This window comes from Curcuma longa, chromosome 8, assembly GCF_044706935.1.
Source record: "Curcuma longa cultivar G26 ecotype Majalengka, Jawa Barat chromosome 8, ITB_CL_G26_1.1, whole genome shotgun sequence".
NCBI classification, from domain to species: Eukaryota; Viridiplantae; Streptophyta; class Magnoliopsida; order Zingiberales; family Zingiberaceae; genus Curcuma; species Curcuma longa.
The window spans coordinates 6,382,812-6,404,615 of record NC_133868.1 but is presented as its reverse complement, the minus strand read 5'-3'; the positions used below and the strand labels follow the sequence as shown (position 1 = coordinate 6,404,615).

At 35.7% G+C, this 21,804-nt stretch overlaps 2 protein-coding genes and 1 non-coding gene across 5 annotated transcripts; all 3 read right to left on the bottom strand.

The window, feature by feature from the left end:
- Nucleotides 1-967: 967 nt before the first annotated feature.
- Nucleotides 968-1,040, bottom strand: TRNAR-UCU (transfer RNA arginine (anticodon UCU)). The gene has a single exon. It is a non-coding gene; the product is annotated as a tRNA-Arg (tRNA).
- Nucleotides 1,041-1,707: 667 nt separating this feature from the next.
- Nucleotides 1,708-6,530, bottom strand: LOC141833024 (nifU-like protein 2, chloroplastic). 2 transcript variants are annotated; one of them, XM_074720405.1, is made up of 4 exons: nucleotides 6,336-6,530; nucleotides 6,170-6,248; nucleotides 3,757-4,067; nucleotides 1,708-2,107 (listed from the first exon to the last, which is right to left on the bottom strand). In XM_074720405.1, the coding sequence occupies exons 1-4, from the start codon at nucleotides 6,435-6,437 to the stop codon at nucleotides 1,916-1,918; spliced, it is 684 nt and encodes a 227-aa protein (XP_074576506.1). In that variant the 5' UTR covers nucleotides 6,438-6,530; the 3' UTR covers nucleotides 1,708-1,915. The 2 variants fall into 2 exon arrangements, with proteins under 2 accessions (XP_074576506.1, XP_074576507.1); XM_074720406.1 differs by having other exon boundaries at nucleotides 3,757-4,064.
- Nucleotides 6,531-7,184: 654 nt separating this feature from the next.
- Nucleotides 7,185-15,414, bottom strand: LOC141833512 (MLO-like protein 4). 2 transcript variants are annotated; one of them, XM_074720978.1, is made up of 15 exons: nucleotides 15,301-15,414; nucleotides 15,130-15,187; nucleotides 14,799-15,025; nucleotides 14,615-14,731; nucleotides 14,465-14,525; nucleotides 13,859-13,950; nucleotides 12,700-12,774; nucleotides 12,382-12,467; nucleotides 9,586-9,635; nucleotides 9,467-9,507; nucleotides 9,195-9,365; nucleotides 9,087-9,122; nucleotides 8,336-8,403; nucleotides 7,884-7,944; nucleotides 7,185-7,669 (listed from the first exon to the last, which is right to left on the bottom strand). In XM_074720978.1, exons 1-15 carry the CDS (start codon nucleotides 15,412-15,414, stop codon nucleotides 7,385-7,387), a joined length of 1,542 nt encoding a protein of 513 aa, XP_074577079.1. In that variant the 3' UTR covers nucleotides 7,185-7,384. The 2 variants fall into 2 exon arrangements, with proteins under 2 accessions (XP_074577079.1, XP_074577080.1); XM_074720979.1 differs by having other exon boundaries at nucleotides 14,465-14,531; nucleotides 15,301-15,389.
- Nucleotides 15,415-21,804: the final 6,390 nt, after the last annotated feature.

Below are 21,804 nucleotides of genomic sequence, written 5' to 3'. Positions count from 1 at the left end.
CCATTCTGGTGCGAATCCCATACAGTAGAATTTAGGCTTCCTGTACGACCTAATTTAGGCTGCCATTCTGGTGCGAATCCCATACAGTAGAATTTAGGCTTCCTGTACAACCACTGAACACCAACTGCTAATAGATGGGGAAGTAAACTCCTTCACTGAGCCATTGTGCTTTTTTTGCCTAGTTCCTGCTCATCAAATTCTTCGAGATGGATCGAGTGAGTCTTGGGTCATGCTTAGGTCGCTTAGTCGTTCTCTTGATTCCTGAATGCCATTTGCCATAACCTTCTCATATGCTCGTTGCTTGGCTTGAATCATAATTTGATGAAGCTTGGATTGTTTTACTTTTAGAACTTCTCCATGCAAGATCTCAAGAGATATTTCTCCTTCCAAAAGCCGAACAACCTGCAATGAGAAAACTATTTGCACGTCTATAAAGAAGGACATGTCAACTTACACAATCAAAATCATCAGCGAAAGAGCAGCGGGGCTGAAACCAAATATTCATACTTCAATGACTACTTCGCACTTACGCTCAAGTAAAGAATTGACTTCGACAAGTATACAAACAATAAGCACTGAAAACTAGTGCCAAGTGAAAAATAAAATGTATTAGAGAGATCAGCGGGCCAAAGTGGACACTACCAAAACCACATTTACTATGAAGATTATGGTCAGAGAATCTATCAGTTGCTACTTGCAATTCTTCGAATGTGAACCAAAGTGGAGTGCCAAGTGAAGATTGAAAACTTGTTGATTTCAGATTCAGATTTGGGAGGAGCAGAACCTCCTTTCGTGATTATAACAGGTTCAGTGGGATCAGATAGATGTTCTGAGGATACAGAGAAGGTTTGAGTTGGTGTTGAGATGTTTGTAAAGAATGATTTATATAAATATATATAAAGAAAATGCTGGAGGTAAATATTTTTATGAACTATTTATATTTATTTCTGCAAATTAAAAAAAAAAACACGCCCGGTGGGACTCGAACCCACAATCGCCTGATTAGAAGTCAGACGCCTTATCCATTAGGCCACGGGCGCTGTTCATTTATGTGTTTGAAAAATAAATATATATTAATATTTATATAAATAAACTATGTTGTTATTTCTCTAAATAAACAGCAGTAAAAAAGAATAACCGTGTACATTTTTCGAGAATAATTGTAGCTGATTAAATAAGTCAATCCAATGATCTGAGCTAAGTTCATCTCTTTCTCTCTCAGTATTTATTCAGTAACTGTGTTATCAATTTGTAAATATCAAGTTTAGAATTCTAGTAACTTTTCCCTATGATTACAATATTATGCAAGTATAATTTGGTCCCTATGATTACAACAACATGAAGGGTAAATTTATCTCTTTTCTTATTTTCCCTTTCTTTCTTTTCTTCTGCAAGAAATATATTCCTCTCTCCCTTTCTTTTCCCCGGCTATGTTCCTTTCTTTCTCCTTTTCACTCGCATGTATTAGCTGTTCAAGTCTCATATGCATTTACGACTATGTGAAATTGGCTCGTCCATTTCTTATATTATATATACAAATTTCTTAGTGCCACTATTTTTCAAGCCTTAATCAATGAAGCAAGCTTCCACAGGGAACAAAATTCTTCTACATAAAAAAAACAAGAGAAATTCTTAGAACACTGAGGAACAACAGTGAGTTGATATTGGAGTAATATATACAACCACAGAGGATCAAGGAACTATAGATGGGCAAAGGCAACACTGAAATCAAGTAATGCCATGTGACAATCAGTGTTGAGAGTTTGGATGGATGTATAGCAACATTGCTGCCTCAAAGTAACTACAAATGCTTCATTTCAGAAATGAAGCATATTATTTAATTTCTTCAACGAGGAAATTCTGCTATACAATGTCGATCACAGTATCCAAATAAATTAGAGTTGTTCCTTCTGATCTATGACAAGAGCTGGACAGCTGCAATCGCAGGTATCTTTTCTCGCAGCTTCTGAGTTACCGCAACTCGAACAGTCATGACACCGGCAGCTTGGCCAGTCAGTCTAATCTTGACAATAGGCTCCTCAATTTCCACAAGCTCAAGTTCTCCCCCACCAGTTCCAGCAAGGTATGGCCTTATCTCATCAAGTACCTAAGATTGCACCAAATTAACTAGTAATTACACTTCCAATCTATTATATTTTAGTTGCTACGAACACATGAAAACACAGGCTGTTTAAAGGATGTAAATAATTAGAAGCAGCACATTTCTCAGCATCAGTCTATTAGTGGAAGAAATTGTCACAAAAACAATGTTAAACAACCAGCAGGTACATAAAGAGACGCTAGAGCTGTCTGTAAAAGCATAGAAACTAAATTTCCAATGGGAGAAAAAATATTGCCTATTTGTATGTATATCTAACATCCTGTCACGTCGATAATGACACATCTGTAGATATCACCTTAATTACTCCGGTCTACCACAGATGGACATGCAGATAAGACGAGATTCGAGGTATATAATGAGAGCAACATACACACATCAGGATGGGGCAAGGTTGCTTAGCAAACATATCATGCTGTTGTACATTTGTTGAATGAATTGATCTTGCCAAAATATGTTTGTGGTAGATACTTCATAGAGGATAGAAATAAGGGCAGAAAGAAAAAACAGTTTGTTGCATTTCCACTAAGGTGAGACAAGGAGGTGGCAATTTGGACAAAATAGACCATGCCATATCATGCTGACAAGGTTAACAGGAGCTAAAAACAAGTTGTTTACTAATTGTCTTGGAATACAAATCTTAACAAGAAATACACAAAACATTTAATGTGTGGATGAGAGACATCACCGTCCAAACCCTTACACTACAAGATCACGTCAAGAGCAGAACATGTCACAAGCAGATAGGTCAAAAGCACAAATGAATATGAACAATAAATTCATTTTAAACCCAAATCATCAATCTAAAATAGCAAACAGTATGTACATATAATAGGTGTTTGTGAGATATAGAAAGGTGAGGAATTTTGCATTTTCTTCTAACTTAGTATATATATAGATTTTCTTAGAAAATAATGATGAATAAAACGATTACAGATGGGTCATGCAAGCAGCAGACACAACATAACCAAATATGAGCCACTAATTACATATACATGTTATACTTGCTCGAAACTTACAAGTGCACAGGTTGAATTAGGCATGTACATGCAAGTAAATTTATGTCATAATGATTTTTTGAAAGTGGTATTGACCAAAAAAAATTGAAAAGGTTAACTAAACTTAAACTTTGATGAAACATTAGATCAGTTTCAATTTGAATTGATCAATCAAAAATCTAAATCAAATATTTTTTCCTTTACAGACTCAAAGATTCAGAATTCGAAAAGAAATGCTATCATAAAAGAAGTGGCATTGCTTTAACAAGTGTATATTTCATGTCCAAGTTTAATAATGCCACATAGACAAGAAACAAGTAACCTAATGAAAGTTAGCATGATAGTCCTGACATCAATTATGTCTCTTCAATTGATTCATTCTCATGAAAGCACAACTTAGCTTCTTGAGGTTCTAAAGATTGAGCACAGAACAAAATTAGAAAGGGTAAGACTTGGGAAAAAAAAGTTTGGAAAAGAAACCTAAGTTCCAAAAACCAGAAATTCAATAAGGTAAAAAAAAAAAAGAAGCAAAGTTAGCAGTCAAATAAAAGGAAGGCAAATTTTTAATACATATCATCAGATCACTTGAATTTCAGAAGTCATAATATAATTTATGAGGTAATGCAAATAGCCAATTACCTTCTCGATGTTTTCTTGGTTTAGTGGAAGCCCAGTCTCCTCATCAGCTATTGGTTCAACTGCAACAATTTCTGGAATCCTTTCCATTAAGCGGCGTTCAATTCCCATCTTCATCGTCATTACAGAACTTGGACAAGACCCACACGCACCTTGTAATTTTAGCCTTACAACATTTCCATCTATCTCATGAAGTGCTACATTCCCTCCATCAGCAATAAGATATGGTCGTACTTCATCCAATACTAAATCAACATTTTCAGCAGTTAAGGGCAACTCTACTAACTGATCCGGAGCAGCAACTGATTTAACTGCTGTAGCAAAGGAAGCAAGAATGTTCATCAGTTTATCACAAAAAACAGCTAAAACAGATAAATGAATGTAAGGGCATCCTTTGATTTAGCAAAATATGATAAATGGGTGGTGCTCGGGACATCTTAACATGGATTGACAATTTTATTGTGTGTAGAATACCTTCTAAGTGAAACAACAAAATACTAATACTTTGATAGTATCATCATCATCAAAGTACTATTAGCCTCAACTATTTGGCGTCGAACGCATGGATATCCCTCTATTGAAGTCTATGCAACACTATGTTACTAGTAATAAATATATCTTTTAAAACACTCAATTTATTAATCAAAATTTTTATAGTTCCCTTTATCCACATACCTTCAATTTTAATAAAGTCAACTTATCAAATTATAGCCTATTGATCGTCTTTATACATGGCTTGATTATGATGATTGACCATCTTTAACATGCTAAAACCATCCTACTCTATCATTTTTTTTCATCTGATGACATTACACCTAATTGCTCTGAGAAGGTACTATTTTTAATTCTTTTTTTTTTCTAATAACCCCATGATAGTCTCATTTTATCAATTCGCTAGGATGAAATTAATCAATTATTCGTATCATTCAAAAAGATTCTCTATCTCTTATTTGTTAAAAGCACATGGGTATTTGGCTTCAAATTGTAGATCATCATGCATGTTGTGTTTGTTTCAACTATTTGGGTTTGACTACATTAGCCTTCTACCAAGTTTATGCAAGTCTATATCCCTAGTAACATTCAAATTAATGATCATGTTTGTTACATTGACCGATATTTTTTGGAGGATTTCACACTCCCTCTACACTAGATTCAACTCTTCTACATATAGAATTGTCTTTGAACATCTTTATATCATCTCAACTTATTTTCTCTCATTTAACTATATATATTAGAGCTACAATTACTCACTCTTAAATATCAATATTATTCTATTCTTTCTTGTAACTCCACATATTCCTTTTAGCATTCTCATCTTTTCTATAGTAACTTTGGGTACTTATTGCCTTAATAGCCCAACACTTTGATTTGCTAAGTATAACAATCATACCATGCTCTTATAAAATTATTCTTTTTGTGTTAGGGTGAAATGACAATCATACAAGACTTTGGAAGCTTTCATCTAGTATTAATATAGAAAAGATAAGGACTTCGATGTGATCCATGATGTTAATTTTTATCCTAACCACGGTCATCCACTAATTCTAGACCTTTCCCTGAAAATGTTCTTGTATCTCAAGTTTCTAACCTAATCTAATAATCTTATCCGAATTGTGGTAAAATTATTTTAAATCAAGACATCCTAGCTCAACATTGATGATTTTGACTTCTAATTGTACATAAAAAAGACAAAGATCAAAATCATTGTTACCTATCCAACCTATTGCCTTTGATTAAGTGAAGAAATTCTGTTGTTGACTTTATCTCTTAATCATCCAACTACCATTAGATTATCATCTGCGGGGACAAATATTTTCTCATACAAGATTCATTTGACAATTTTCCATTTCCAATTTAATGTAATTCATTGAATAGTAATCTAGATTAGCTCAGAAACTATGTTGACGTAGTACAAAAAGACTAATTTAAAAGAAAAAGGCTCCTAGAAAAGAAACCATGTGGAATAACACTTCTGGTAAATGCATATTCTTATCTTCTACTAACTTGTCTCTAAGTAAGCCACTTCTAAGGAAACAACACAGATTAGTGTTTAATAACATCTCTAGGCCTTAACATTCATATAAACAACAGAAATCATAACACTAGCTGTAATTCATTTGCACCTCAGTGACAGCTTTATCATGTTAAAGAAAGAATTGCTGCAAAGAACCAAAAGTCACTATCTAGGTTAAGCAGAAATATTGGATCAAATTGATGTGTATGCGAAATAAAAAAAAACGCGACATGCCGTCGATAAGTTAATAAGTCTCTTCCAAAAGCATATCGCATCATAAATTCGCCCGAGGAATCAGATACTTTCCCCCCAAAATTAAATCTTGAAGGATGATTATACAATAGAAACCAAAAAAACGCAAATCATCCGCCAGAACGAAGATGAAAGGCATCGAAAGCTCACCGATGGTCCTTCTAGATCTAGAAATCGACCGGCAAGAGGAACTCCTCAGCAGAATCCCAGTTCGCACGAGGCCCAGCTCCTGTAAACAAAACCAATCAAATCCCAAATATCGAGACTACCAATCCAAACCTAAAACACGAGGGGAAAAGGAAAAGAAAAATAATACCTTGGAGAAGCGAGGACGGAGCGGTAAGAAAGAGGCGGCAGCGGAAGAGCATGCAGCTTCCATGCAAGGAGAGGGATTCGTCAACACCAAGGTTCGAATCATATCAAACAAGAATCCTAACTCCTCCGCACTCTTCTCCGTCGTTCTCCGCTCTTTTGGCAGACCAGAGAAGAATCGAGAACGCTTCGGCAGAATCACTGAAATAGGAAAAATATAAAACTAAATTAAAATAGATAATAAAGTAGCCACAGCCGGTCGAACTAAATTATTTGTCTTATATAATTTTTTTTATATTTAATAAATATAAATGACATTATCAAATCAAATATCAAATTTATAAAGCCTAACTTTGCTTGCGTCTTCCCAATTAGTCCACAATCTTATTGATATTCGGACTAGAAAAGGATCGATTCTCGCAAAATTAGTTCTTTTGGAATTTATATCCTCTCTCAGTAAGAAACTATAGTTGACCATTACGGAAAGATATTTCGACTTCGTCGAAATTCGATCCTTGTCCACTTTAATAAATCCACCTTGTACTAACCAACTCAATCATGTTCCTCATGGAATATTAAAGAAAAAAAAAGAACGGAGATAAGATGAGCAAAATTTATACGCTCTCATCTCACTATGAAAGGGAAGATGAGGGATACTGACCGAAATCATCTTTTGTTGTATTGAACCACTGGATTAGAGAAAGTAGCATGCTTCCACATGTTTGTAAGTCAAAAGTGTATTATGTTAAAATCTATTAAAATTTATCACATAGTACAGATCAAAGTCAAAATCTATGCATTTCAAAATTAATCTGACAAATTTAATTTAATTTATGAAATTAGCTCCCATATATTAATCTCTTAATTCTTGAAACTTTTCATTACGTAGTGCAAGTATCTTTGTTCAGCGTTTACTACAACAAACAACTCAGCTGCCACAATTAACTCTCAAAGCATTGTAGAAGCATACTAGCGAAAAGCATGAAAATGAAATGTCTAACACAAGCAAATAAGAACTGCTAAAAGTAAATTCCACTATCAGTCTGATTTCAGTTAGAGATGAGGTGTAGTTGTATGCTGGCTTGGTTCGTCGGTATTATCAGGGACAAGCTCCTCCAAGGATGCTCTAGATGAGCAACGAGACAAGGTTCCGGATCCAATTGTATTGGTCTCGTCGGTTTCGTCTATGGTTGATCCCAGCGAGCAAGTTGATGTAATGGTTCCCGTTCGGTAAAGCACTGGATCGCGCTTCGACTTCTCTTTCACTCTCCTACACCAGCTATGAAGAGACTCCCTTACGCTCTCAGCAAGCAGAGACTTGTGGAATTTAGATCCCATCTATACTTTTGACAAAAATGCAGTTAGATCTTTGTGGAGGTAGTAATATTACAAGTGACAAGTAGCATAGGTTTATAGAATCTCTCAAATCTAAATTTAAAGTAATAGCAATTCGAAGTTGCAACATGTATGTGCTCGTGTGTGTGTATATATTCTTCCTGGGAGCATTAGCACCAAAGGAAGAAGACATCCGAAAGTTTTAGGAAAACCTGACCTGAGAAATTATCACATTCAGTGGTAATGTGCTGTAGCTGCACCAAAACTGAACTAGTAGCCTGCAAGATGAACCATCTCAGGCGAATCAAAGGCCAAGTATGTGCCGTAGATGCATCTGCATAAGATTCATTCAAGATGTTCGGGGAAGCTACTGCATGCATTGATACTTCAGTTTCAAATTTTTGTTACTTTGTATAGTTGTTTTGGCGAAAAATAAATTTTCAAGTAATTCTCATAGTTGATCATTATAACAATTGGTTTTGTCACTCAACTTTGTATTTCTAGTTTAGTTGCATTGAATACGACAGTTACATCGCTTGCAAGTTAGTTCGTGTTGGCAATGTTGTTGTTTAAATAGAGAGTTACAGAAAACCTCAAAACAGATGTTGGTACCACAGTTGAAAATTAATAACATGTTTAGGGCACTTATTGCATAATCAACATACATACCCTGAAATCAAGCGAATAACAATCATATAATGGTTGTTCATGAAACATGATTGTGAACTTAAATCCCACTGCAAAAGGAGATTCCATGTTAGTAATATGGTGAGAATGACTAGCATAAAAGTGCAAGAAACTAAGTTCAAATAGAATTATCAGCACAACAAAGAATTTGAGGAGACAGCATAATGAAGAGTTGACTTCTGTTCCTTAATAAAACATATAGCTAAGAAAAATGTCATCTATGAAACTTTCAATTACTGATGCATAATAACCCAATTAGAAACCAGAATCCATCAATTCTTCATGGCATGTGCTGACCTTTACTTGGGCAATTTGATTCTGACGACAAAAAGCTACGTCCCAACCATTTGGGATTAGCCACATGGAACTTATCTCACCATTAAGCTCATGTAAAGGTCATAATACCTATGCCACTTTGTTCTCTTTTATTATATCAAGAAGAGTTTTCTTTGATCACCTCTTCAACAAGTTAGAAATACAACATAAGACACAATAAGTTAGACAATATAGTTTCTATTTCCTTACTGCTCTAGAAAATACCCAAAGGACCTACATATTCTATTTACAACAGTTTTAACCCAAAGGTTCTACATATGTACAAGTAACTTCAATTAGACAAATAAACAACAAATATATATGAAGGTCGTGCTGTAAAAAATTATTTAGAGATGTCTAGAAAAGTCAAGACACATTTGTAGACTAGTTAAATTCAATACATTTACTGCCATCTTACCAAAGACCAGACGAATGTTGCCATCTCGAAAGCATTCTGAAAGATTTTTTTTTTAAAAAAAAGTTAGAAAACAGAAACAGAAAATACAAGCAACAATGTTTGATTCACCTGAAAGGAAATGAATTGTATTAACCACAATAGTATTTCAGGTTTGCCAAACCAAAAGAGATCATCACGTGGCTTTAGCTGTGTTCCAACGCATGGACCTGTTGCCCCAGCAACATCCAGAGCTAATTGAGCAACAACATGTTCAAGTTTGGTTCCCACTAACATTGCCAACTGTGTAATGTCAAAGAATGGAAGCTACAAATGGGATATGAAGCAGAAAAAACATTCATATTTTGAGATTAGAAAAGAACATGGATAAGTTAAATGCTTACTATGGCAGGGATGAATGATAACCAGAAGTAGATATTAAGCCCTGCAAAATTGAAGACATCAAAGATGTTGTAGAAAAAAAGAATGGTGTAGAAACTTCTTACGAAAAAACAATTCTTGCCATGAATGTTCACAAGGATACACAATATTGCATATGCCCAAAGTGGCCAGCTGCAACACAAACGAACAAAAGAACTCCAATTAGAACAGCTAATCTAGGTTTGTTAAACTTCATCAAAATGGAATTGATGTTGTGCTACTTTTAAGACAAGATACAATTAAAAAAACAATGGTAAGAAGTAGAGGTGTCAAACAGGTCATGCATAGCACAGCACTGACCTAAGCCCAAGTCGGGCAACATCTTGCTATGCCCAAGGCCATGCCCATTGTCCAAATAACCCTTCTTTTTATTAACAATCAATTATAAGGATGTTTTAGTTCTTTTAAAATATTAATTCTAATAATAAAAAATATCTTACAAATACCCCTCGTTCATCTCAAACATCCAAACAATTTATCAACAACAACAGCCAAACTTTATCCCACTAGGTGGGGTCGGTTATATGGATCTTTTTATGTTATTGGACTCTATCCCTTATTATATCATCATTTATATTAAAATAAATTTTATCTGATTTTATTATTGCTAATCAAGTCTTTTTTTATCTTCTCATTTAATGTGCACATTTGTCATAGTTTTACACTATTTAACTGGAGCATTTATTGGTCATCTAAATACATCATACCATCTTAAATATGTCTCTCGGAGTTTTTCCTTAATAGGTGCAACCCTGATTTTCTTTTTAATATTTTCATTTCTTATTATGTCCATTCTTGTATATCCGTACATCCACCTTAATATCCTCATTTCTATAACATTCATCTTTTGTTCATGTGTTTGAGTCATAACCTAATATTCAACTCCATATAACATAGCGGGTTTAATCGTTGTTTTGTAAAAAAAATTTCAAGTTTTAGAGGTACTTTACGATCACACAAAACACCTGACACTCTCCTCCATTTCAACTATTCCGCTTGTATTCTAAGTAAGACATCTCCCTCCATTACAATTTATCATTTACTTATTTTTCCTTTCTTCAATTACTCATTTCATTCTCTATATAAAAATTATGAGAAAAATATCATATTACTTATGCTAATGGAATAACTATTACATAGGTATATATAAGACTTATAGAGAGTTAATCCTAACCTAAAACACAATCCGCTCCATCAATAACCATATTAATACTAATAGTTTTAACACTCCTCAAGCAAGGGCATAGATATTTTCTATGTCCAACTTATACATGAACCAGAGATACTCTAATAACAAGACTATAAATTGCACCAACAATAATGAAATAAAAATATGACACTTGCATTCAGGTGAAACAAAACTAGGTGATAGGATTGCAAGCATAAGCTACCGGTGGGTATGCGTATGCCACATTCTCTTTGATTAAAGGATGAAGGCTAAAGCGCAACGCTGGTTGGCTTGTGAAAAATCTTTTATAACCTTAAACAGGTGACCATATAGAAATTATGGAAAGGAAATATTATACAAATAATTAATATATGGCTATATATAAGCCTCTGGTCATGGCCTAAACTTAAAAATACTCAAGTGGGATTCTCACATTCTGCAATTCAACTGGAGCTAACTTCATAGAGGTTAGAGCCCTGAGACTGAAACACAACTTATGACTGCACATATTCTTTTGGTCCGTCTTAAAGTTCGAACTAAGCATCTCTTCTCTAGCTATCTAGATGGCAGCTTTATGGGGGCAATATATCGTCTAGACCAGGTTGGAGCTGAACCAACAACGTCCAAACACTTGACAATTAAAGTTCCATAGATCAGCGGGCATTCATAGCAAAAACATTTCTTCGACATGGACAGTTAAAGATTAGAATATGTATTCATTAATTAACATGTTTATATTATAAATATATTTAGAATTATAAAAAAAATTACAGCATAAATCATTAACAATAATAATAAAATGTTTTTATGTTATTATATTTTTACGTATTTTGTTTCTTCTCCGGCCCATAAGTCCCTGGTACAGCCCAATGACATCTCTAGTAAAATATCCTAGATGTTGTAAAGAATATAAATGTCAGATGCAATTAATAGAAAAACATAGAAAAGGCTCAAAGTGAGAGATGGGTAGATATAGAACTTAGATGCTAAAGATATATATGAATATCTTCAAAGAAGTGACTACTATGTGCTTCCTGAACCTAAAATTTACAAGAATACCAGTAATGTCACTCATCTAAGAGACAGTATTACAAAGAACATAAAAAGGTGAGGGACATAAGGCCAGCTAAAGAAATATTGTGACACTTTTACAGGCATCAGTTTTTGCTTTGTTAAAAGAGCACATCAACCTAATCAAATTTGTAGTGAGAACAACCATACACATCAAAAAAAAATTGGAACACGTCAGAACGTTAAAAAGTCATGGAGAGGATCTGGTCAAGTAATTAATCTGCCCATATTCTGTACAACTACTAACTATATATGCCAAGAAATTTAGTAAAAAGGATGCTAACATCAGTGTCTCATCGTGTAAATCACACACAGTGTCCATATAGGGCAGCCCGGTGCACGATATGCGGGGTCCGGGGAAAGGATCCATTGAAATGCCTTTGGCAAATGACACCTTACACATGCCATTAAATATAAGAAATGAAATTTACCGCCATTAAATCAGTATACCTCCCTTAAAATGTATCTATCAATATAGATTGGAAAGACAAATTGAGAATATATCTAGAATCAGGGTAACTAGAAGCTTTCTAGTACTGCTAGGATTTAATGAATCAGTTGATATTCACACATAAAAACACAAAGCTATTATGCCAAAGTAATAGAAGTGTCAAACTAGATCAAATTACTTGTAAGTACCTGATGCCAACACTTCTATGAAACTCATCTTCCATGCTCCGGACCATATATTTGTGAAAATTATAAGAAAGTGGCAATTTGTGATTCTGCAATGCAAAATAGAAGAAATATGTCAGCAAAATAGCTAAATCAAACTAATGCAGTGTGTCCCTCAAAGAAAACTAATGTTGTCCATGAATCATTCAGTAGCCATGGTAATGTGTTGTAAGAGATTGATCGGCAAAAAGAGAAGTTGCATGCCACAGGTATGTAGGAAAGGCTTGTGAAAAAGGTAACACATCAGAAGTTGTAGCTGAAAGTTTGAAATGAGATACTTACAGTGATGAAGCCTAATCGCAGTGCTAGGTAGTCTGACTTTGCTATAGAACCCTTGAATTGGCGAATGAAACAAAGCTACAAGGAAGTTGACAACGTCAGAACTCAAAAGCATTTCAGCTCAAAATAAGTTGCTATAGTCCATTCTTTCCCTAACAACTAGTGTATTTGTCATATGGTTTGTTGAAAGGTCAACCTTGCTATTTGAATTTTACACATCAAACGTTTCTGGAATCTGCAAAGCCTCACTGTTTGCAAAGTTAATTTGACACATTAGTATCATTTTTTAGACAAAGATTATGAATTGGTTAGAGCGATACACGCTGGATTTAATCTTTTTCTCATTGGAAGTGTTGTAGAGTGGAATTTGATGAGTTGAAGTAGTTTGTAAACTCACAACCTTATTACAATTGTTTATTCTACTACCATTGGAAAATCAGACACGATAATGGCACACATGCTTCCATGAGGGTAAAGCTCTATATTCTCCAAAAACTAGATTTGTCAAAAAAAGTCATATTGGTAAGTATCTTAAATGCATAAAATTACAGACCTGCTGATTTGCAATCTATACATTTTCATTTTAATTACTGATACATACTGTATAAGAGTGCAGGTAACATGGTATATAGTAGTCATAATCAATAATACTTCATACGCACTAGTAAATATTTTCTTAGCATACCCTCAGGCATGTCATAAGTAGATAAAACAAAATTGTTAATCATATAGGTGAAGCTCAGTATCTTTTTCTTACTATTGGTAATATAGAGATTCAATGTGAACCTTAATCATCATTGGAAAACACTAACAAATTACAAGTAAGCTACAATAAGTTTTGAAATAACCTTAATAGCTTGATTTTCTAAGTATTGTTTCAGTAGCCAGATGGACCAGTGTAATTCACCAACTTCATAGCAGCATAGAAACAGGACAAGCGTATCCAAATAGTTAGAATGCACAGATGTTTTGTTGTCAGTGTATAGAACAAACATCTCCAATCTCTATCAGTTGAGCAGGTAAATTGCATTGCCCAAATAAATATATTATTACAAGATAGAGACAGCAAGTTCACTAAACCACATCAATTTTAAGTTTGAGAATACATTCTCTAAGAAAACCAGAGGACAAAGCATAAAATGTAGTTTGAATCAAATCTCACCATCCAAATAAGAATCTTGTTCTTGCTCCATGGATGTGACGCATGATGAAATACAAATGTACTCTGTCGCTTCATCATATTTCTTCTCCTTGCTTCAATGAAAAAAGAAGCAGAATTCATTTAGATAGCCAAACATATAGCTCTGTTAATGATTATTTGAAGAGAAAAAAAAAGGTGCAATAGCTGAAAGTTACATTGCCTTCTCATGCTGGTAGGGTGAATACTAAAATTATTCACAAAGGAGAGCCAATTCATTAGCTCATCAACCTCAATCACTAGATAAAAATGCTTGTCTAACTTAGTAGCTCACCCATCTAACTTATAAACCCCGCTATTAACAATTCACCAAGTGCAAGTAAATGAAGATGTCATAAGCTTCTCACTTAAACCTTGATGTCCCAATGAAATCTCATCCTTTACAACATCTGATACCAATTATCATAACCCACTCAAATAAGGAAACTAAAAGTTAACAGGCTCATTCGACTCCAAGTTGATAGTAGCTCATTTATGTACATTCATAAATCTCCTTTCTTGGCCCAAGATCCAAATGTGAATAATCACCTACAAAAAAATAAAATTAATTTACAAGCATTGCGAGTTTACCTTGCAAATCCTCAGTAAAAAGTGGATATGCTTGGATCTCCCACTTCCTCCAGCTATAAATCTTCAACTCCAAATGCATACCGATTTACCACTAGTAATAGTACATATGGCATACTTGAAGGAGAGGAGTGCACAAAAAAGCAACAGTACCTTGATCATAGACAAAACAACGGTGACGAAGCTGTACAAAACATGAGTGATTCCAAGAATGAACAGGAAGCGGTGAAGCTGCTCCAATCCTTCAAACGAGACGAAGGGCTCATAACCCTGAAGACGAAGATCCATCAACCAGAATTCAAAGCAACGAACCAAGCATCTCCTAATCATAGCTCACTTCCTGACAATGGTTCGCGGGTGCTTCAAGTAAAGGGTCCCCAGTTATAACAACAGCCGAACGGTTCTGATCCGAGCTGCCATCAGTAGCCGCCAAAAGATCGTCGAAATCGGCCTCGGAGCAAATGTAGAAGCGGCTGCTGAAGAGAGAGGGCGGGACGCAAATCTCCGATATCCACCTCGCTGTCTGGCTCAGCATTAACGAGATGAGCCCCAGCAACATGAGCTCTTCAATTAAAAAAAAAACACGACTTTTGCTCACAAAAGCATAAAAAGGATTTTCTTTTGTTATGGAATAGAAATGGAAAAACCGAGAGACTCTTTGCAATCACCTTCACGGATCTTCTCGAGGGATGCGAGCATGGCCTTCCTCTTCGTCTTCCTCAACCACTGCGGTGTGCAAGAACGCATCACAAGAAACGAACAATAGGTAGAAAAATGATCTTCTTGTGACGAGTAGAGCAGAGAGAAAGAGAGAGAGAGAAAGAGGGAAAAATGATTACTTTTCCGAACCGGTAGATTGATCGCTCGACGACGAAGCAGACGGCAACCATGACGGTGGTGACAGTGGCGACGGACCACGTCGGCGTCTCGGCGAGAGACCTTCCATCGCCCATATCCCTTCCTCCTCTCTCTCGCTGTTTGCTCGACCAATCCCGAGCTCGCCATGTCTTCACTACAAAAATATAGGCATTTTGCGAGTTCGAATTGTCAAGCTTACAAGACTTCATTTTGTCTGTAGGCAGAAAAAATTGCAAAAATTTTCGTCATGCCAAATTTTTTTTGCGACGAAATTTTCAGCGACGAATTTTTTTATAGGCGTTGCAAATGGCGCGTCGCAAATGAACTCTCGGCGACGAAAAATTATAAATTCGTTGCAAATTTGGCGACGAAAATATTTTCGTCGCCAAATTCGTCGCCAATTTGGGGACGAAAATCAGAATTCGTCGCTAAATTTGGGGACGAAAATCAGAATTCGTTGCAAATTTGGCGACGAAAATATTTTCGTCCCCAAATTCGTCGCCAATTTGGGGACGAAAATCAGAATTCGTCGCCAAATTTGGGGACGAAAATCAGAATTCGTCGCCAAATTTGGCGACGAAAATATTTTCGTCCCCAAATTCGTCGCCAATTTGGGGACGAAAATCAAAATTCGTCGCCAAATTTGGGGACGAAAATCAGAATTCGTCGCCAAATTTTGGGACGAAAATCAGAATTCGTCGCCAAATTTTGGGACGAAAATCAGAATTCGTCGCCAATTTGGGGACGAAAATCAGAATTCGTCGCCAATTTGGGGACGAATTCTGATTTTCGTCCCCAAATTTGGCGACGAAAGAGATTTTCGTCGCCATAGTGGATGAGCAAAAGAAGAGAATTTTACGATCAATTGACGACGAATTTGGCGACGAAAATTTATTTTCGTCGCTAATTTGGCGACGAAAAACTAAAATTCGTCGCCAATTGGCGACGAAAAGTAGTTTTTCGTCGCCAAATTACGATATAACACTATTTTTCGATATATTTGCAACGAATTCATGATTCGTCGCAAAATTCGTCGCTAAATTAAAAAAAAAATCATAGTTTCAATTTATTTCTTCAAAATATGGATCCTGTTTACATATACAAACATTCCAAATTATAATCATCACATAATTCACATCCTATCACATCCTATATTACAATTACTCACATATCAACATTTAAACACATTCTAATTATCATAACAATCCATAACATCATATATACAATAAACAAAAAGTATCCAAAGTATCTAACATAACAAAAGTATCCATAACAACATAACAATTACTCCCAAGTATCAAACAATTCATAACATCATCCAAACATAACATCCATTCATAATAAAGTATCAAAATGATAAGAAACAAAAAGTATCACCGTCCACGGCATCGGCCTCGGATAATACTTTCTGCATCACTTTCTTCTTCATCGTAGTTTTTTTTTCTTTTCCTACATAAGAAAACAAAAATATTATAACTTTATTTTGTACAAGTATAAAATGTAAAAACTTACTTCTTAGCCATCCTTGGTTTCATCAACCCTGTTCAAAATAAAAGTACAATATTAATCAATAAAAAATAAAATATTTATAAATTAAAAAAATTAAAGCAATACTAATTATGAAAAAAATTAATTAATACACAACTTGTCCTACCACATTTATTGCAATCTAAATAGCAACATTAGCACAATAAAAATATTATGTATTCTACCAAAAATCTAATACCAACCATAACATTTCTAAGCATATGAGGTAGAAACTATCTTTGATAAGCATCATGAAAATTAACCTAGGAAAATTTTTTTAACATGAAAATTAACCTATACAAGGAAAAATTAACCTTCGAATAAAAGTGCATGCCTAAAATCCAAGGAGAACATCTCTGTTAAGTAAACATTGATTGAATTTGTAAATATTACTTACCGACATAAAACAAAAATATTTAAGTTTTTACTTTTTGAAAATTTTTCGTAAACCTCTTGCAAGAGCTTTATCATATACATTATTGAAACCTTTGTGGAAATCTTCATCTGCAATTACTAAGTTAAAAGGATTACACAACGATACTGCTCCAGAAAGAAGGCAATTTTGAGATTCCTATGATCAGAGAAAGTGACTTCATATTTTAGTGATTTTTCCATGGATCTTATTACAGAGGTTATTTTTAATAATCATAATAATAACAACAATACTATACAATATTAATAATAATTTTTAAAAAACTCATGAACAATGATTATTGACAACTAACAAGAGCTCATACCTGACCAAGATAGCGAACAAGGATATTTGCACCAAGAGACCAGCCAATAGAATACAACTTTGATTTAGGATAACAAGTTGAAACATGAGTAACAACCTGATGAATATCTTCTGTAAAAGAAGCCGAATAAAACTGCAATGTATTCAAGAATCAATGTGATCAATATGACAATACATACTACTTGATATGTAGGAAAGATAGTGGCAGTTCTAAGTTCATTGTTGAGGCAATAGTATACCAAAGCCATGACAATAGCAAGGATTATGGAGGATCAATTGAAATGGTAGCAGTAAAACATGACCTAAACTGGTACCATAAGGTCAATGACTACACAAGTCCAGGGAAACTAATAATGTTTTTATCCAAAATATTACACAAGTATGGAACTTAACTCTCCAAACATAATGTTTTATTCAACAAACTCGTGTTTAATTTGTTGAATCAATATATGGCTTCATGTAATTCTCATGAACAACGAAAGTATCATTCAATGTGTTTAATTTGTTGAACCAATATATGGCTTGATGTAATCCACGTGAATAAAGTATCATTCACTGTCATCTATTTGTATAAAGTTAAAACTATATGATCTATTGTTTAAAAAAAAATGCAAAATTGGTGATAGATTTGTTAATATCTCAAAAAGTTCATGATAGATTTTATAATCAAGCCACAAGAATACCTCAACTAATAGTCCATACCCTCGTAGATTGTTCATGAACATACAACTCGGATCCTTAACCAGAGCTCAAAGGTGAACAGAAGCACAAAAGCATCTTAAAATCTAAGGCCCGAAGGGGGAACAATGCTTAACCAAAAATCATGCCAATATCAAAGAAGGATTAAAAAGCTTTTAAGCCAAATAAATGATGATTACCTAATTCCGCCTCCACTAAACTGGTGCAGGTGCTACACACGATTGAGCCCCGCTGATGGAATTCAGAAAGGGGCCAAAGAAAAAGAAGCAATAAAGCCCGCCTAGCTACCCAGGAAAGAATCCATCTCCCATGAATCTCGACACATCATGTGACTGCGATTCGCAGCGAGGACCCAACGCTAATCGCCGCCTACAATGGGAGGCTCGTTTTCCTTACTACCATTCCAAAGCTTGCTTGCAGAAACCAGGGAGGAGGAAAGCTTTCGGAGAGATCTCGGCGACAAATCAGGGAGATCTGGCGAGGGAGAACTTCGGCGAGGGATAGATCCGGCGAAATCAGCGAGATCCGGCGGCGAGGGAGAGCTACGGTGAGGGAGAGAACCAGGGAGGAAGAGCTCCGGCGAGGAAGAGAGCTCCGGCGAGGGAAAGATCCGGCGAGGGAGAGAGGGAGAGATCCGGCGAGCGAGATTCGGCGAGAGAGACTTCGGCAGCAGAAACTTCGTGTGGGAGAAGAAAAGGAAAGTTCGGATCTAGGGTTTAATTAAGTTTTTTGCGACGAAAACCGATTCGTCGCCGAATTCGTCGCCAAATTGGCGACGAACATTTATTCGTCGCCAAATTGGCGACGAATTTGCATATTCGTCGCCAATTTGGCGACGAATACAATGTTCGTCGCCAACTTAGCGTGGAATTAGGGAAAAATTGTTCGTTTTTGCGACAAAACACAGTTCGTCGCCAAATTCGTCGCCAATTTGGCGACGAATACGATGTTCGTTGCCAACTTAGCGTGGAATAAGAGAAAAATTATTCGGCTGTAGGGTTTTTTGCGACAAAACATAGTTCGTCGCCAATTAGCGACGAACAGCGAGTTTCGTCGCCAATTTGGCGACGAATTCTCCGTTCGTCGCAAAATTTCATCCCTATAAACTAATTTTTTAAATTATAATTTAGCGACCGAATCGGAGTTCGGTCGCTAATTTAGCGACCGACTGGAATTCGGTCGCTAATTTAGCGACCGAACCGGCGGTCGGTCGCTAAATTATAGCATCCCTAACTGCCAAATTGGGACGAATCTGGAATTCGTCCCTAATTTTTGCGACGAATTATAGATTCGTCCCTAAATTTGTCCCAAAATTAGGGACGAATCCAGAATTCGTCCCAAAATTAGGGACGAATCCAGAATTCGTCCCAAAATTTCGCGACGAATTCTGGATTCGTCCCTAATTTTGGGACGAATCCAGAATTCGTCCCTAATTTTGGGACGAATCCAGCATTTGTTGCCAAATTGGCGACGAACAATCATATTCGTCGCCAAATTTTGGCGACGAAAATCATATTCGTCGCCAATTTGGCAACGAACAAGATTTTCGTCGCCAATTTAGCGTGGAATAAGAGAAAAATTATTCGGCTGTAGGGTTTTTTGCGACAAAACATAGTTCGTCGCCAATTAGCGACGAACAGCGAGTTTCGTCGCCAATTTGGCGACGAATTCTCCGTTCGTCGCAAAATTTCATCCCTATAAACTAATTTTTTTAATTATAATTTAGCGACCGAATCGGAGTTCAGTCGCTAATTTAGCGACCGAATCGGAGTTCGGTCGCTAATTTAGCGACCGACTGGAATTCGGTCGCTAATTTAGCGACCGAACCGGCGGTCGGTCGCTAAAATCTCATACCGACGCCCTTTCGGTCGCTAAATTATAGCATCCCTAACTGCCAAATTGGGACGAATCTGGAATTCGTCCCTAATTTTTGCGACGAATTATAGATTCGTCCCTAAATTTGTCCCAAAATTAGGGACGAATCCAGAATTCGTCCCAAAATTTCGCGACGAATTCTGGATTCGTCCCTAATTTTGGGACGAATCCAGCATTTGTTGCCATATTGGCGACGAAAATCTTGTTCGTCGCCAAAAATTGGCGACGAATATGATTGTTCGTCGCCAATTTTGCGACGAACCTGAATTCGTCGCCAAATTTTGGGACGAAAATCAGGATTCGTCGTTTGCCAATTTGGCGACGAACAATATTTTCGTCGCCAATTTGGCAACGAAAATCAGGTTCGTCGCCAAATTGCGACTAATTTAGCGACGATTTATTTTTTTTGCAACGAACTCTGCAACGAATTGATTGAGTTGCTAAATTAGCGACTAATATTGGGTTCGTCGCAAAATTTGTTGCAGATTAGCAACGAAATATGGATTTGTCCCAAATTTCGTTGCTAATTGGCGACGAAATATTTTCGTCCCAAAAGTTCGTCGCAAAATACCTGTTTTTTTGTAGTGGTCCTCTTTTTCTTTGGTATTAGCGGCTCGGTTCCGCGTCTAGTCCCGGCGGTGGAGCAGACGGTGGACGGGGCAGCCGCCGCTCCCCCTCCGCCTGAACAGATTTCACGACAGGAACAGGGTGAGCTCCTCGCGGACGTCGGAGAAGAGGCTATGCTTGTCCAAGGGGCAAACCTAGCGCCCAGTGTTGAGGTAGAATGGCGCGACGGAGGATCCCGAATTGGCGAATTCCCGATCATAGGCGCACCCGGACGAGGAGGCTCAGAGGCTGTTGCGGTGCTCAGCGGTGGAGGAAGAAGAGGAGATTTTTTTTTCCCCAGTTTTTTTCCTATTTAAAAAATTATTAAATTTAAGATCAGTTTTTAGAATTTTTGTTTTTTGTAATCATCAAAATTACGTTCTATTTTATTTTATTTTAATCAGTGCATTTCATTTTATTATTTAATTATATATAATTATTTAATTAAATTGAATAATTAATTATGAATGAATTAGATACATTATAATAAATATCATTCCATAATTATTATAATATAAATAAAAAATATTATTATAATATAAAAGACAATAGCATAATAATTTAAATTTTATAAAAAATTTGAAATAAAAGGATCAAAGATACTTATAATATTTAATTTTCATGGACACTCGAGTAAAAAAGTTATAAGCCATTAAGTTTTCGTGACATAATTAAGTTGGTTACGATGAGATAAATTTATTGAAATTAACAAGAATTGAATCTCGACGAAGTTGAGATAATATATTTTTTTTATTGTGATCAATTATAATTTTTTAATTTATTTTCTTAGATGATTATGAAATCAATAATATATATGGGAAACTAAGATGATAAATTTCATTTTTTACAAACGAAGAAGGGTAAGAAGCCATCAACAATATTCGCCACTATCCACCGAACGGATAAGTTCGATTAGATCCAACATGGTTAATGGGTTATGGATCGAAGCCCAAATGAAGAGCGGTTGCAAATCGCACTTCTCAGTTTGTCATTTTCGCTATAAATAAATAGCCCACAGGATTTAGGGCAACGTTGCGGCATA